At 49.7% G+C, this 18024-nt stretch overlaps 1 protein-coding gene across 2 annotated transcripts in view; it reads right to left on the bottom strand.

The window, feature by feature from the left end:
• Positions 1 to 18024, bottom strand: part of ACOXL (acyl-CoA oxidase like) — a 371066-nt gene that overhangs the window by 201087 nt on the left and 151955 nt on the right. For both annotated transcript variants that reach the window (XM_051836339.2, XM_051836342.2), the window contains exon 11: positions 4125 to 4241. In XM_051836339.2, coding sequence (XP_051692299.1) covers positions 4125 to 4241 — 117 coding nt within the window. The remainder of the gene's footprint in view (positions 1 to 4124; positions 4242 to 18024) is intronic.

Here is an 18024-nt window from a genome sequence, read left to right as displayed (position 1 = left end):
CCCAGGCAGCAGCTTTACCCACTCTGGCACAATGCCGGCCCTGAGCTTTAAAATTATTAGTACAATCTCTTTACTCATAAGTTGAATAAGCTCTTATATTTATGCCTCATTAAATTTTGGTAGTTCATTTCCTTCTAAGACTTTGTCCATTTCATATAGGTTATCTAATTTTTTGGCACACTATTGCCCAGTGTAATCACATATATTCCTTTTTATTCTCTTAAAGTCAGATTTTCTACATGATTTCAAGATTTACCATAAAGCTATAATTATAACAATGTCTCAGAGAGGACACAGAAATCACTAACCATAAAAAAATACATTAGACTTAAAATTACTATTTTCTGCTCATCAAAAAACACTGTTAAGAAAACAAAGAGGTAAAACCAAGACTGGAAAAAAAATGTGCAGTAAGTATATCTGACAAAGAACTTGCTTTTAGTATATATGAAACTCTATTTTAGTATATATACATATATATAAATTTTTAGTGTATGGTGTATATATATTTATATATATATAACTCACCTAAGTAAATAATAAAAAGATAACCCAATTTAGAAGAACGTGCAAGGGATTTAAACAGACCCTTCACAAAGGAGATGTATGATGCCAGCGTGCACAGGAGAAGGGACACAACACCATTGACCACCAGATCCGTGGAATTTGAACCACTTCACACCTGCTAGCCTGGATGTAACAAGAAAGAGACAACAAGTGTCGATTAGGACGTGGAATGGCTGAAACGCCCATAGGATGCTGGAGGGAGTGTAAAATGGAACCACCTCTCTAAAAATCTGGCAACGCCTTTTAAAATCAGGCATACACTTACCCAACTACCAAGTGAGGGCTCTCTAGGTATTCACCCTAGAGAAATGAAAGTCTTGGGGCTGGCGCTGTGGCGCAGCAGGTTAACGCCCTGGCCTGAAGTGTCGTTATCCCATATGGGCACCGGTTCGAGACCCGGCTGCTTCACTTCCAATCCAGCTCTCTGCTATGGCCTGGGAAAGCAGTGGAGGTTGGCCCAAGTCCTTGGGCCCCTGCACCCATGTGGGAGACCCGGAAGAAGCTCCTCCTGACTTCGGATAGGCGCAGCTCTGGCCTTTTCAGCCATCTGGGGAGTGAACCAGTGGATGGAAGACCTCTTTCTGTCTCTACCTCTCTCTATAATTCTTTCAAGTAAATAAAATAAATCTTAAAAAAAAGAAGATGGCCCAAGTCCTTGGGGCCCTGCACCTGCATGAGAGACCTGGAAGAAGCTCCCGGCTCCTGGCTTCGGATCTGCACAGCTCCAGCCGTCGCAGCCAACTGGGGAATGAACCAGTGGATGGAAGACCTCTCTCTCTCTCTCTCTCTGCCTCCCCTTCTCTGTCTGTGTAACTCTGCCTTTCAAATAAATAAATAAATCTTTAAAAAAAAAAAGAAAGTTTTATACAGGAGCAGTCTGTGACACAGCCACGTAGCTAAAAGCCTGAAACATCTCAAATGTCTATCAGTTAAATAATACATGAATAAATTATGGTTTATTTACTTAAGTTCCTACTCAGCAATAAAAAGTAAGACTTTATCAGCAATATTGAGGAACATCCAGACATTATGTTAAATGAAATAATTGGACACAAGCATGTACACACCATATGATTCCATTTTTATGAAGTTCAAGAACAGACAAAACCAGGGCAGGCTTTGGCATCACAGCCAAGTCTCAGCTTGGGAAGTCTACAGCCCCTGTGGGAGCAGCTGGGTTGGGGTCCTGGCTCCTCCCCTGGTTCCAGTTTCCTGCTAATGAACACCGTGGGAGGCAACAGGTGATGGCTCAAGTGGCTGGGTCACTGCTACCCACATGGGGGACCTGAAGTGAGTTCCTGGCCCAGCCCTGTAATTGCAGTCATTTGGGATGTGAGCCACTGGACAGGAGATGGCTCACTCTGACTCACTCTCTCTCCCCACTGTCAAATAAATAAATAAATAATTTTTGAAAGAATAGACAGGGGCCGGCGCTGTGGTGTGGCAGGTGAAGCTGCTGCCTACAGTGCTGGCATCCCATGTGGGCGCTAGTTCGAGCTCCGGCTGCTCCACTTATGATCCAGCTCTCTGCTATGGCCTGGGAAAGCAGTAGAGGATGGTTCATGTACTTGGGCTCCTGCACCCGCATGGGAGACCCTGAAGTAGCTCCTGGCTCCTAGCTTCCGATCAGCACACCTCCGGCCATTGCGGCCATCTGGGAAGTGAGCCAGCGGATGGAAGATCTCTCTCTCTCTATGCCTCTGCCTCTCTGTAACTCTGCCTTTCAAATAAATAAATAAATCTTGGAAAACAAAAAGAATAGACATGACCAAGTCACAGGAATATAAATCAGAAAACTGTCTCTGCTCTGGTGGTGAGTTAAGGATCAAATGCAAATTGGTTTGAGGGACATTTCTAGGGTGATGGAAATGTTTACTTTGGTTGAAATGTGTCTCAGTTGATTTTCTGTTGCTATAACAAAATCCTTGTGGTGGAGTAATTGATACAGAGGTTTATTTTGGTTCTGCAGGCTAGGAAGTGCAAGAGCATGGCCTCCTGTTCTTGCTGCTTCAGCTTGTGGTAGAAAGCAGTGGTGTGCAGGGAAGCCAGAGCATGAGAGACAGCCTCACTTCATAACATTCCATTCACAGTAACCAATCCAGCCCTGTGGGAGGGACAAGCCACTCCCTCCTAATGACCTACACACCTGCCAGAGTCCCTCCACCTCTCACACTGTTACACTAGAAACCAAACCTCATCTAAGTCACAGCAGAGTGTTAGCTACACAGTACGTGTGTTTCTCTAAACTCTCTGAGATACACACTACAATGTGTGCATTTCACACTGTATGCATATTAAGCCTCAAAAAGCATTGAGACACATTTTAAATAACAGGTGTTAGGTACAGGTGATGTAATCTTTCAGGTGGCTTGGCTTGATTTTAGCATTGTTACCTGAAGCTCAGGTTGCAGGATTCACTTTTCGTACACCCTGGGATCTGGCCTTTTGCTCCCTAGCCTTGTGTGCAGTAGGAACAGAGCACACCCCCAACCCCTCCCTGCCAGCCCTGCACTGGCTGACCCACAATCAGCAGCTCAACAGGACGGCAGGGTCTCTCCAACAGCTCTGATCTTATAAATCCCCAAACCAGCCCACCTGTCCATGCACTAACTTTCAAGCACGTGGCAACTCTAAGTTGTTCAGAAATTGGCTGTTGTGGTCAACACCAAGAAGCAGAATTACACATATAGGGAGGAAAGAACTTAGGATAACAGTCTGAAGTTTTGAGTTCTAGTCCCACCCACCTACTCCAAGAAACAGCTGAGCAGCATAGGAGAAAAGCCTGCAGTAAAATATGACTTTCCATGTGTATTTGTGGTACAATTGCTGCTATTGTATTCAGTACTCTACACACACACACACACACACACACACTGACCTATTTTTGAAAACTTCACTGTAAATATAGGACATTTACTGGATGGTACAGATATTTTAACTCTGAGTCAGTTAGCAACTCTGGAGAAACATTGGCTTAAGTCTTCTAGAATCCTCCATGGATTCCCTTTGTCTGGATATACAACCAAGATTCAAACCTCACTCTTAACCTGGGCTCAATCGGATTTTAACCGGAGTCTTTTCCAGCTCCCTGTTAGAAAATCAAGCCCTGGGGCCAGCATTGTGGTGCAGTGGGCTAAGCCTCGGCCTGAGACACTGGCATCCTATATGACCACTGCTTCAGGTCCTGGCTGTTCCACTTCCAATTCAGCTCCCTGCCCCTGGGAAGGCAGCAGAGGATGGCCCAAGTGCTTGGGCCCCTGTACCCACATCGGAGACCCAGATGGAGTTCCAGGCTCCTGGCTTCTGGCAGTTGCAGACCTTTGAGAAATTAACCAATAGATAGAAGATCTCTTTTTTCTCTAAGTCTTCCTTTCAAATAAATAAGTAAGAAGGAAGGGAGGGGAGGGGAGGGGAGGGGAGGGGAGGGGAGGGGAGGGGAGGGGAGGGGAGGAAGAAGCAAGGGAGGAAATGAAACCCTTGTACCTGCCCCTCATTGGAATCCTTCTGCATGTGAGACCATCACACTCCCCTTAGGAGAGAAACCCCGAGCCTCTCACCTGCTGGCAAAGGTCAGGGCCAGCACCGTGGCCAGGTGAGGCATCAGCCGCAGCGTCTGCATCTGGTGCTCGATGATCTTCACTTCTTCCTTGCCTTTGGGCCCAAACTGCCTCCGGCTAGGGAGAATCACAGACACAACATTTTCCTAAACGCAGTCAGCAACTTCATTTCTAGAGATACATGGGCCGGTCAGGCCTGGCTTTGCAAATCCTCCAGCACACAGAACACCCAGATCTCCCAAACCGCGGTCAAAACAACCACAAGACATCCAAAGTTTCGGAGACAAGCCCAGCAGAAAGCTTTTTCAGCTCTTCTACAAATTACCTCTCCCACCATGGGCTATTTTTAGAGCAATACGTCTAAAACACAGAGTAATTTTTACTCCTTAACATTTACATGACATTTTGTGGTTCCAAGTGCCCTGCGATCATCAATTATTCAGCTTTACAACATACACGACATAATTAATAGGACAGGAGCGGTACCCTAGAACATATTTCAAAAGGCCACTCTCAGCAAGGAGGGCAGCGCTAAGCCTGTGCGCTGTCAGATGCACAGGTGGGTCATTACTTTCAGCCCTAACCCCCCTGCAGCTCCAGGTGGAAAAGGTCCTCTCCAACGCCTCGCTGTAGATGGCTGCCGCACCACTCTCTTTGTTGGCAGAATCAAGGCTTTCTTTAGCGCAACTGATACAGGAGAGTGAGATTGTCCCCAGGGGCAATGCTGGTGGAAAAATCCTGCAGAATCTGGGAGCTGCAGACCGCAAGGAGCCCAGACTTGTTATAAAGGCTGCCCTCTGCCTAGCGCAGCTGCTGTTCTCCGGTCCTGGCTTTGCTAGCATCTTTCCTTTGAACAGCGTGGAGCTTAAGGTTGATTTTGGAAGCAACAACATTTCGCACACATACACACAAACACAGGCATGTGCATGCATGCACACACGCACACACATTGCCACATCATCACACAGGTAGGGCGGCCTGTGCTCCAGACTCTACTGGGGTGAGAAGATCCACCAGCCACTCAGAAAGCGAGCATTTTCTATTTAGTTACGACTTTCTTAAGCGTAAGTCTGGCTTGGCAGTGAAACGGAGGGTCCCCTAATCCATCGAGTGCAGGAAGTTTCAGATGCACAGCGTGGGAGGTGCAAAGGACAAACCCAGAAAGCACACGCAGGGCAGTGCTGGGAGCCCAGGCTTGGTTTCTTTTATTTTTATTTTATTTTATTTTTTACAGGCAGAGTGGACAGTGAGAGAGAGAGAGACAGAGAGAAAGGTCTTCCTTTGCCGTTGGTTCACCCTCCAATGGCCGCTGCGGCCGGCGCACCACGCTGAACCGATGGCAGGAGCCAGGTACTTATCCTGGTCTCCCATGGGGTGCAGGGCCCAAGGACTTGGACCATCCTCCACTGCACTCCCTGGCCACAGCAGAGAGCTGGCCTGGAAGAGGGGCAACCGGGACAGAATCCGGCGCCCCGACCGGGACTAGAACCCGGTGTGCTGGCGCCGCAAGGCGGAGGATTAGCCTAGTGGGCCGCGGTGCCAGCTCGGTTTCTTTTATTTTTAATATTAATTTATTTAATTAACTTACTTGAGAAGCAAGGAAGCTAAGAGAAAGGCATACAGACAGGGAGCTCCTATCCATTGGTTCACTCCCCTAATGTCTGGAAGCCAGGAACTCAATCTGGGTCTTCCACGTGGGTCACAGGAACCTAACTCCTTGTGTCATCACCTGCTGCCTCCCACAGGGCACATTAGCAGGTGGCTGGAATGGAGAGCGGAGCCAGAACTCGAACCCAGGTGCTCTGATATGGGACATGGGCATCGCAAGTGGAGACAGCATGCTGTGCCAACACCTGCTTGTTTTCTTTTCTTTCTTTTTTTTTTAAAGATGTATTTATTTATTTTTGAAAGGCAGAGTTACAGAGAGACAGAAGCAGAGGCAGAGAGAGAGGGAAATCTTTCATCAGCTGGTTCACTCCCCAGATGGCTGAAACAATCAGAGCTGGGCCAGGAGCCAGGAGCTTCCTCTGGGTCTCCCACGTGGGTGCAGTGGCCCAAGCACTTGGGCCATCTTCTGCTGCTTTCCCAGGCACATTAACAGGGAGCTGGATCGGAAGAGGAGCAGCCGGGATTCAAACCAGCGCCCATATGGGATGCTAGCACCACAGACAGCAGCTTTACCCAGTACACCACAGAGCCTGCCCCACTCCTGCTTGGTTTTTAAGAACACAGACTTCTCCCAGGCACAGAGCATTGTCCCAGGACCAGCAGCCCACCCTGTCCTTCCCTCTCCCCAGCATAAAGCCAACTGCACAAGGTGTGACTGCAATCAGAGGCCTAGCAGTCTGCAGGGAAACCCCCCCACTGTGGCTGCATACTGGTGAAACCGAAGGCGACCCCAGAACTGAGAGCAGCAGCCATCACAGCCGGCACTCAGTGGACTGAACTGTGTCCCGACAGACGATGACCCACATGTCACTGTTTGGAGACAGAGTCTGTGGGAGGTGATTACCATTAAATGAGGCCATAGGGCGGGGTTCTCATCAGATGGGAGAGGTAGCCTTGCAAGAAGAGAAATCTGAACTCTTTTCTTTTCCCTTTCCCTATCTCTCTCCCTCATACATATGCACACACACAGCCATACACACATAGACACACATGCACACACATAGATCCACACAAACGCACACACCACATGCACAGACACACACACATACACACACCACACGCATGCACACACATGCATACACACCACATACACAGACACACACACATAGATCCACACAAACGCACACACACCACATGCACAGACACACACACATACACACACCACACGCATACACACCACACACGCATACACACACAGACACACACACACATAGATCCACACAAACACAAACACACACACACCACATGCACAGACACACATGCACACACATAGATCCACACAAACGCACACACCACATGCACAGACACACACACACACCACACACATACACACCACATACACATACACACACACACATAGATCCACACAAACGCACACACACCACATGCACAGACGTACGCACACATGCACACACATATACACACCACATACACAGACACACAAGGACATATACACCACACACAGAGACACACACTACACACACAGACACATGCATGCACATACAGACACATGCCACACACACAGACACACAGTCACACACCACATGTACAGACACACACACAGAAACACACGCACCACACGCACACACACACAAACACACCACATGCACACACATACAGAAACACACACCCCACACACATGCACACAGAGAAACACATGCACACACACAACACATGCACAGAAACACACACCACATGCACACACATACACACACACACACACACACCACACGTGCAGAAACACACGCACACACACACGCACCGAGGAAAGGTCTTGTGAGGACACGTCAGGAAGGCAGAAGACAGCCTCCTCCCCAGACACGGAATCTGCCAGCACCTTCATTGCAGACTCCCCGCCTCCCAAATGGCGAGAAGCAGGAGAGCGAATGTCTGACGTTCCAGCCGCCTGTCTGCGCTGTTCTGTGCCGGCAGCCCCAGCTGACGAACACAGTCATTTCACAAATTCCACGCGTCCTCAGGCTCTTTCAACTTTCACGTGTAAATGCCCTGATTATACCGTAGCTTATCTATGATCACTGCGGTGAAATTCTCCTCCACCAAACCCAGACACAGCCACACACACAAACCACCCCTCCGGGCAACATCTGGGTGTCTGCTCTGTGCCCAGGGCCACACCAGGCCCTGGGTATCCCAGCACCTACAAGGCTGAGCCCAGCCACTGAGCTCAGAGCCCAGGGCTCAGAGAAGACCCAGACAAGGAGGTCTGTGCTGTGAGAGCCTGGGGCTTCGCCCTGCCCCGTCATGCCACTGTCAATCACCAGCACCGCACGGTACGCGCTGCCAGAATGTCCTCACAGGGCGCTGGGCTCACACAGCTGCATTTTAAACAGCGTCCCGGCCAGTGCCGTGGCTCAATAGGCTAATCCTCCGCCTGCGGCACCAGCACCCCGGGTTCTAGTCCCAGTTGGGGCGCTGGATTCTGTCCCGGTTGCCCCTCTTCCAGGCCAGCCCTCTGCTATGGCCCGGGAGTGCAGTGGAGGATGGCCCAGGTGCTTGGGCCCTACACCCCATGGGAGACCAGGAGAAGCACCTGGCTCCTGCCTTCGGATCAACGTGATGCGCCGGCCGCAGCACACCGGCCACGGTGGCCATTGGAGGGTGAACCAACGGCAAAAGGAAGACCTTTCTCTCTGTCTCTCTCTCTCACTGTCCACTCTGCCTGTTAAAAATTAAAAAATAAAATAAAATAAACAGCGTCCCACCAACTTTTCTGTTCTAGATGTGGAGTCTTGGCCCAGCACAAAGCACTCAATACTCGTCTATGAAAGAATGAATGGTTTTGCCAATGAGGAAGGAAACATAGGTGAGGCATGGTGCACTGGGCCCTGAGCCACTGTGCCTCACTTTCCCAGCATAGGCCCACCTTGCACCGGTCCCATTTCCTCCTTGATCTCCCCCTTCAGTTGGGTGACAGGTGCACGGCAAGTGGAGACCACAATGGCCCATGCGGTTGGCCTCGGAGTACCCTTCCCTGGGCTGAGGGGGAGGAGAGAGTCCAGCCAATCCTCTGCTGAGTCACCAGGCAATTTCACAAAAACCAAAACAGCATACAAGACTCTGAGTCCTGATCTCTTTGGAAAGACAGGAAGAAGGGCCACTCTGGACCCCACTCCTATGATGTGACCTGCTGGGGCTCAGAGGTCACCAAAATCGTCGATGAGGCCCTGGCCATCCCCCAAGACAAGACCCCAGAGTCGAGCCTGGCACTGGCATCAGCTGCTGAGTACCTGCCACGGTGGCTTCACTATTTTTATCATGCAGAATAAACTTGCACTTGACCTTGTTAATTATATTCTTGACTAATATATAGCCAGGCACAGGCATTCACGAGCCCGGGACTTTGTTGGGAGAACTCCTGGGGAGTCAACGGCTCAGGCTAGCTTATTTGGAACAGAATCCAAATGCCTGGGCGTGGCTTTCAGAAGCCAACATCATCCTGACTTGAGTATTCCAAGCATTCTTCCAGCTAAGCCCCTCCAGACGCTGTCCCCAGGCTGGGCCTCTGCATCAGCAGGTTCACCCAGAGCCATCTGTCTAACAGGACTCCAATGCCCCTTCCCTGCACAGCGGCTTGTCTGGCTTGTCCACCTGTCCCTTCCTAAGTGGGAATTCTGCTCTGAGCACCCTAGCATTTCCTCTGTTATCCCCTGTCACTTCCCACATAGCTCAGCACCTCTGCAGGGTTAGCACCGTGTGCATCTGTGTTAAATTAACCATGTGCGGGGCCAGCACTGTGGCACAGTGGGTAAAGCCACCATCTGCAGTGCTGGTATCCCATATGGACACTATTTCGAGTCCCGGCTGCTCCATTTCCAATCCAGCTCTCTGCTATGGCCCGGGAAAGCAGTAGAAGATGGCCCAAGTCCTTGGGCCCCTGCACCCACGTGGGAGACCCAGAAGAAGATCCTGGCTCCTGGTTTTGAATCGGCACAGCTTCAGCCGTTGCAGCCAATTGGGGAGTGAACCATCGGATGGAAGACCTCTCTCTCTCTCTCTCTCTCTCTCTCTCTCTCTCTCTCTCTCCCCTCTCTCTGTGTAACTCTGACTTTCAAATAAATAAAAATAAATATTTAATAAATGAATAAATAAATAAATAAGCCACGTGCTCCTGATGCTTGGACACCCGGGCCTTGCAAACTGCATTGCTCAGCTTTGTGTAGCTACAACAAAATGCTGACTTGGTAAAGAGAAAGGATTGATGCAGCCTACAGTTCTGGAGGCTGAAAGTCCAAACTGCACAGTGCAGGCCCAGAAAGCACCGTCCCTTGCTTCACTTGGTGGCAAACAGAGCGATGGGGAGAGTGCCAGACAATGGAAGCAACCGCTTCCTAGCCAGGAGAAGAGAGCGAGCCAGCAGGGGCCACACTCAGGCTCTTGTAACAACCCAGGAGTCCCAGGGGAACCACTTCAGGCTCCAGTGACCTAAGGACCTCCCAGGAGGCTCCACCTCCTGAACGTTCTACCACCTCCTGTGGCACCACCCTGGAGAGCAAGCCTTAGTCCCAGGAGCCCTTAGGGGACATAATCAAACCACACCACCAGAACCATAGTGCTGACCCTGGAGGGACATCCCCTGCCAGGACTAGCTAATTCCTTCAGACAGCAAATGACCCCACCCCCACTTAGCTGTGTCTCTCAAGTGCAGACTGACCAAGCCAGAGCCCAAGGCCCCAGCACTTTCTGTATCTGGTGCTTCCCCCAGGCCACATTCCCCTGCCCTAATCAGCCCTGGGTCAGTGATGGCTCCCTTAGTCCCTGAGCCCGGAACCCCTGAAAATATCCAAACCAGCCAATGCTACACCTGTTTAGCCTGCTTAGCCTGCCTCTTGCATTCCTTCTCACAGAAGGCTCTGGCCCACGTGTGACCCTCTCTCCCTCTGCCTCCCAATCCATCCTGGTGCCTTCCCATGTGGCATTCTGTGGGGCCTGCTGGGAACTGTGAATAATAAACCATCTTTTCAATGGCAGGCACCTCCTGATTGGTTGGCCTCACCACACTTCAATAATAATAAAGCCTACTTTTAAAAGGAGTTTTCAAATTTTTTTTGGAAGGCAGAGAGACAGAGAGAAACAGATGGACAGAGATCTTCCATCTGCTGGCTACATGCCCACAATGGCTAGAGCTGAACCAGGCCAAAGTCAGCAGCTAGGAAATCCATCCAGGTCTCCAAATGGTGGCAGGAACCCAACTACTTGAGCCATGATCTGCTGCCTCCCAGGGTGAACATTAACAAGTACACTGAACCAAATGCTCACCCCTAAAACCTACATACTGAAACAGCACCTGGGGGGCCACTCTGTGGCATAGTAGTAGGCTAAGCCTCCGCCTGCGGTGCCAGCATCCCATATGGTCACCGGTTTGAGTCCCAGATGCTCCTCTTCTGATCCAGCTCTCTGCTATGGCCTGGGAAAGCAGTGGAAGATGGCCCAAGGGCTTGGGCCCCTGCACCCACATGGGAGATCCAGAAGAAGCTCCTGGCTCCTGGCTCCTGGCTTCAGCTCGGTCTAGAACCAGCCCTTGTGGTCATTTGGGGAGTGAACCAGGGGGTGGAAGACCTCTCTGTCTCTCCCTCTCTCTGTAACTCTGCCTCTCAAATAAATGAAAATATTAAAAAAAAAAAAACAGCACCTGTTGCTACTCTCCCAGCTCACTGAGGACAGGCTGTTCATCTTCATGTGCCCCAGCCTGGCCCGGTGCGAGCACCCAGGACAGACAGACGGCAGGAAGGCAGGCTGAATGGCCAGCCCTCCCTCAGCTCCACCCTCCCACCCCTGCTATCTATCCCAGTGACTTTATTCCAACTTCTTAGCAACAGAGACATGAGACTCCAAAGCGGAGGCATAAATGCAGTGCACAAGGGAGTACGGGATTTGTCTAAAGTGAGAGAGTGAACGCATGCACCTGTGGATGTCAGCAGCCCCAGGAGAGCGGCCTGTGCAGAGAGAGCCAGGAAGGAGGCCACAGAGGACCAGAAGCAAGGGCCAGAAGTCAAACAGCGAAAGGGCCATTCCTATGTGTAACAGTCCCCTGTATGGGGTAGGGGGCGGTCCCCTAATTGAATAAACAGACAGGGTGGAGTTTGGGTGGTGCTTAGTGTGTGGGAGGCTTTCTGGGAGTTTCATGGCTCACTCACGTAGAGTTTAACCTCTGTGTAGCCATCATGGTATCTCCTCCTTCCTGGTCCGGGGTGAGAGACATCCAGGAGCATCTTGGGAAAGTGGGTATACTGGATCCACAGTTTTGGGGGGATGGAGTTACAATGCAGGGCTGCATAGAAATAGTGAGAAAATCTTCCGACTCATTTATTCCTACCTAATCTTCCTGCCTAGTTCTCCCATATCTCCCCTACTCTTCTTGGGGCATCTGCTTGTTATTAGACGTTCTGAAAATCCCAACTCCCAGACACTGGAATGCAGTGGTGGGGTGGGGAGATTAGATCAGGGATGCCCAACAGTCCTCTCCACCCCCCCCCCCACACCGGCTCTTGTGTCAGGAGCCAGCAGAAAACAAGTGCACGGACGCAACACAGGCAGCACCCAGCTCCTTCCCCTCCACCTGGCTTAAGACACCCACAGTCCCAAAGCACCGAGCAGGGAGTTTCTCTGGGCTTCCCCTCATCATGTGTGCTCTCGGGCTCCTCCAGGGAAATGCGCGTGATGCTAAGGCTGCTGGCCCTCCTCCTGCCCGTGACTGCCCCTGTGGCCCCTGAGCTGGCAGCCTGGCTGCAGCAAAGGAGCAGAGAGCGGGGGTCTCTGAGCACTTGGCGCTGCCACTCGGCACTCACCCTCTTGTTTATGTTCTCAGGGGCCCCACTGGCCACACCAAGGGCCACTGCAGGGCAGGTCGGTCCTCTGCTTGCCAGCAGCCTGGCCCGCTGCCCTGCACACAGCTCACAGCACTGTGATCCCTGCAGCTGGCCAGCAATTACTGCCCGCCAGACTCTGTTACTGTTCCAGCTTATGATCTATTGTGGACACACAATCCTCCCTGCCCTTTTCTTCCACTGGGCGACTATATTTCTTAAAAAAAAAAAAAAGTAAATGCTGTATTTTTTTTCAGTAAGCATAACTTTTATTTCCGTATCCTAAAAAAAAAAAGCAACCCAAAGTTATTTAGCTCAAAAAGTTGTTCATGAGCCTTAAAAACAAAACTCGGCGGGTGTGCGTGTAGCGACATCCCTCGAAAGTGGAGTCGGCACTCAGGGCTGTGGATGACGCCATCTGAAATTACAGATCTGAAGAGCTATTTCTGGATTCCAGCAACTCCGAAGGCCTAGAGGAAACACTTATTGCAGGTTGTTGTATTTCATTCCCACTTCATGTTGAGCGCCGCTGCTCAAAGCAACGTCCGTGGAAAGTGATACGGCTATTAATCACCGCGGCTACCGCAGGCACCGGCTCTGGGGCACGGCACGCCCGCCTCACCCGCTCTCCCTCTGGTCTCTTCTCCCCAAGGAGGCCAGTGACCTACTAAAAAGATAATTGCTTCCCGTGTTTCCTGTTCTGCAGCATCATTGCATCAGTTGGCTCTGAGTGACATGCAGTCAGACGGGGAGGAGGAGAGGAGTTGTGACTGGGCCCCCGCCCTTGACTTTGGGACAAATCTTGGGGTATAAGCCATGCACAGGTATCCCCCAGCTAGAGGGAGGGCAGGGAAACCCTCCTCCTTCACTGTCAAGGTGTTGACCCCTGCAGACAAAGCCTGAGCTCCTTCCTGGGCCCGGCCCACATTCCCTTGCAGCCAAGTTTGCTTGTTAACGGCTGGGCCACAGACTGTAGGCGAGGAGCCTCCTGTGAGTGCCCCAACTGGACCATTGCACCCGACTCCAGCAGCCTCCACGGGACCCCTCCAGCCTCACAGAGAGCACACAGCCCATTTGTTCTCTTTCCTCTCCTTCTCTGGGGCACTTCTGGACATAGGAACTCGCTTGCACCAAGCAAGATCTATAAAGCCACTTACTGACCCTGCAGATTTGGTCACGCTGGCCACCAAGATGTAAAACCTGGCTTCCTAGAATCAAGTAGCATGCAGGAGTCAAAGCCCATCTCTTAGCCCTAAGCTTCACCACACTCACTCTAGGATCACGCCTGGGATGCAGAAGGGGCCCAGCTGCACGCAGCCCCTGCTGTTTAACTCTTCAGTTGAATGCTCAGTGGCGTCCCCTGCGGGCTCTGAGCAATCCTACATCAAGACAGCAGGTGCAGCCTGTCCACCATGCCTTAGCTATCATTCTCCACACAGCAGCTTCCAATCCACTTGCAGCAGAGGCGGGAGGGGTGTGAGTGTGTGTGTATGCCATGCAGATGAACGTCTCCTTAACAGTAGTCTTGATTGAGATTGAATATGCAACAATGGCCCTAAGAAAGGGTTCTCTAAGTGCCCTTCCAATCCTGCAGAAATCCCAACAGGAAACTTTTGTGCACCATTTTTCCTCCCAAAACTAAGTCTATCAATCCAACCACCACGGAATAGAAGAAATGACTGTTAATGGTTGAGAAAGGAGCAGTCACAATGACAATTGTTAAACATGGGAATATTTTTATTTTTTTTAACTATTTATTTGAAAGAATGACAGAGAGAGTTGAAACAGACAGAAATCTTTCCTCTGTTGGTTCATTCCCCAAATGGAGCTGGGCCAAGCCTAAGCCAAGAACCTGGAACTCCATCTGGTCTCCCACCTGATGGCGCAAATACCTCCATCTCCCTCTGCTTTCCCAGACCCATTAGCAGGGAGCTGGATGGGACGTGAAGCAGCCAGACCCAAGCTGGCACGCACATGGGATGCCGTTGTCTCAGGCAGCCATATAATCTGCTGTGCCACAACATTGGCCCCTTCGTGGAAATATTTCAAACATGAAAATATGTCAGGCAGGAGACATGGGAAGAAAAGAGACCATCACCGCTCTGGTGCCAGTGTCGGGAAGCTCCGCAGAGAGCAGGATGAGCCCCGCCCCCACACCTGCAGACAGTGGAGCCCGGCGTGCTTGGCTGGAGAGTGCAGCTCTTCGGGGAAAGAGCCTTGGCTACTTACTCCTGTCATTTCTCAAAGCTCATGTCAGATAAAAATCCCTCGTGTATAAAGGCCCTCCCCAACAGGAAATGCAGGGCCAGTGTCCAGTGGAGACCAACACCTGCAACCCCAAACTGTAAAGACCGGAGACCTTGTCCATTAGCACCAGACGAACAATGCTGAATGGAGTGCTTATGCATCCACAAATGATTAGGATCAGGCCATCCCCCCCATAAGCTGATGGCGACCCCAGTGGACACCCCAGGACCCCTCAGAGAGGAGCAACATGAGGGACAGGCTTTGTGTAGTGGGTGAGACACCATTCGGATCATACTCATCCCCATAGCCCAGTGCCTGGGAGGCTGTCCTGGGCCAAGTCAGAGACAGAAGAGTTAAAACATCAGGCACTGGGTAAAACACACCTGCTTGCACACGGGTCCTTACACACCTGCCAGTGTGATTTCTTGGGTGAGTGACACAAACTCTCTGAACCCCGGATTCCTTAACCATAAACAGGCTGATAATGACAGTAAAGACTGAGATAGGTAGGACACCATGCCAGACATGCAGTAGGCGTTCAAGGAATGCAGGTTCATCGTCACAGTCATCACCCTTGCCCTCAGCATCCCTAAGGGCACCACTACTCAGCTCACCCTGGGTCTAGAAAAGCACTTGAATTTTCCCCCCAAAAGCACCTCTTCTTCCTTTAACCCAAAGGCTCACCTTACTCTACGTCACTAAAATGTCACCAAAACAGGGTGAAGAGGAAAGTTGGAAGAAAACAAAATTTTTGCAGGAAGAAAACAAGCTAAGTCTACAGACATCTCAGGAAAAGTGTGTGTGTGTGTTGGGAAGCTCTCTAACAGTACTCGCCCATTTTATGTCCCAAAACAGCCAATTTCCTTCTTCCCAAATTCCAGCTAGAGACAAGGTGGACAAGACAAAGCCAGAGAAGGCGGTGTGGGCGGAGCCTTCCAGCACATCACGTTGCCATAGAAGTGGCAACTTCCTTCCGAGTCTTCATCTGACTCTAGAGAGGAACTCGAATGCTGTTCAGGTGGTTGCTCACAAGCAAAATTAATTTAGTTTTCAGAATTACAGCCTGAGCAATATCTGTGAGTGACCTGGTGGTTAATGCTACTCAGAACTGTGATTCTCAGATTTTTTCAGGGAAAAAACCAATGTATGCTAATGAATGAAAAAACAGAATTACAATAGTGAGAGATGTGAATCCATAAATTACAGCTGAGACTGCCTGGGGTGGGTTAATGATTTCACTGTTGAATCATTTTTATACTTTAACAAATTGCACATAAAAAGTGACAGAGACACATCTCATCATCCGCGCCACAGCACAGGTCTCACCACTTCTGCAAGAGTGTGTGTGTGCCAGGCCGTCTCTCTTCTTCCCCTCCATCTCATGGCAGGTGCAGAATTTGTGTGCACCCTGACTGCCCCATCAGCCACCCAGAGCCCACTGCCATCCTAGCGACAGTGAGCCTGACTCCCACGTGGGTGCAGGGAGGCCCAACTTTGCCAGGATCCCCCTTCACAAGCATCAGGAGAGAGGCCCAGTGATGAGAGCTCTGTCCAGGGTGCATCTACTTCTTAATGCTTCAGGTGGCTTTTAGATTATTCTTGGCGGTGAAAATTTCCCAAGAGGCTTACAGGCTGGCTGCTGCTTCTACTTCCTCTCCCAATCCTCTGCTTTCAAGGTAAAACATGCCCAAAGGCTCTGAAAACTGCAGCCTTTCAATCCAGGAACAAGAAATATTGCTTCACTGATCTAAACCTTTTTTTTTTTTCATCAGTCTTTTATCCTGTTCAGCATGTAAGTCCCAATGTGTTTTGTCAAATTTGTACCTAAGTATCGCAATTGCAATGAGCAACTGTATAGTCATGAGCCACGTAATGACATTTTGGCTGACGAGAGACCACATGTGTGATGGTGGTCCCATAAGACTACATTGTCTAGTGACATCACAGCCATCTTAGTTTGTGCAAGTACACTCTGTGACATTTGCCCAATTACAAACTCACCCAACAATGCAACTCTGACAATGCATCCTCATCATTAAAAGATGTGTGACTGTGTAATGGCATTATATTTTTCACTTCAGTGCTCTTGTGTTCATCAGTAAGTAAAGAAATACAATTGTTGTTGTTGCTGTGTGTGTGTGTTGTATCTTCTGACCTAGCTGAACTCACTTTTTAGGTCCAGGACATTTTTGTGGATATTTGTGGGATATTCTACACCAACCACAGTGGATCATGGGAGCCGCTGTATCACTTCCTGCCAGTCTGTAGGTCTTGCATTTCCTCTTCTTGCCTTCTTGCACTGTCTACAACTTTGTCCTCTGTGTTGAACAGGACTGGAAGCATACGTCCTTGCCTTAGTCCTAATCTTCGGGGACAGCATTCAGTCCCCCACTATGAGGAGAGTTCACTGCACATTTTTGTAGGTGTCCTTTATCAAGCTGAGGACGGCCCCTCTCTTCCTGTTTGAATGAGAGCTTTCCATCATACGTGTAGCCTGAACCTTTCAAATGCTTTTTCTTTGTGATATGATTGTGTGATTTTTCTTCTTTAGCTTACTAATACAGAATACAATGATTGATTTTAATATTAAGTAAGCTTTGCATCCTGAGAATAATCCCATTTAGTCATGATATAGAATTATTTTTACATAATGGTAAATTCTATTTCCTAGTATTTTACTAAGGGTTTTTCTGTCTGTATTTACTACAGATATTATTCTGTAGTTTCTTTTTATTATATTGTCTTTAGTTGGTTTGAGGTATACATTTGATAAGCTTCATAAAATGAATTGGGAAGTGTTCCTTATTATATTTTTTTCTTTTTTTAATATTTTACTTATTTGAGAGGTAGAGTTAGGGACAGAGAGAGGGAGAGACAAAGATCTTCCATCTGCTGGTATATTCACCAAATGGCCACAAGGGATGGAGCTGGCCCTATCTAGAGCCAGGAGCCAGGAGCTTCTTCTGGGTCTCCCATGTGGGTGTAGGGGTCCAAGAACTTGGGGCATCCTCCACTGCTTTCCCAGACCATAGCAGAGAGCTGGATCAGAGGAGGAGCAGCCAGTACACAAATTGGAGCCCATACGGGATGCCAGCACCACAGGCAGAGGCTTAGCCTACTATTCCATGGAGCTGGCCCTTTAATACAGCATTCTAGAATTT

Source organism: Oryctolagus cuniculus, chromosome 2 (assembly GCF_964237555.1).
Source record: "Oryctolagus cuniculus chromosome 2, mOryCun1.1, whole genome shotgun sequence".
NCBI lineage: Eukaryota > Metazoa > Chordata > Mammalia > Lagomorpha > Leporidae > Oryctolagus > Oryctolagus cuniculus.
The sequence above is the reverse complement of the archived record's forward strand: the minus strand, read 5'-3'. Positions and strand labels throughout refer to the sequence as shown.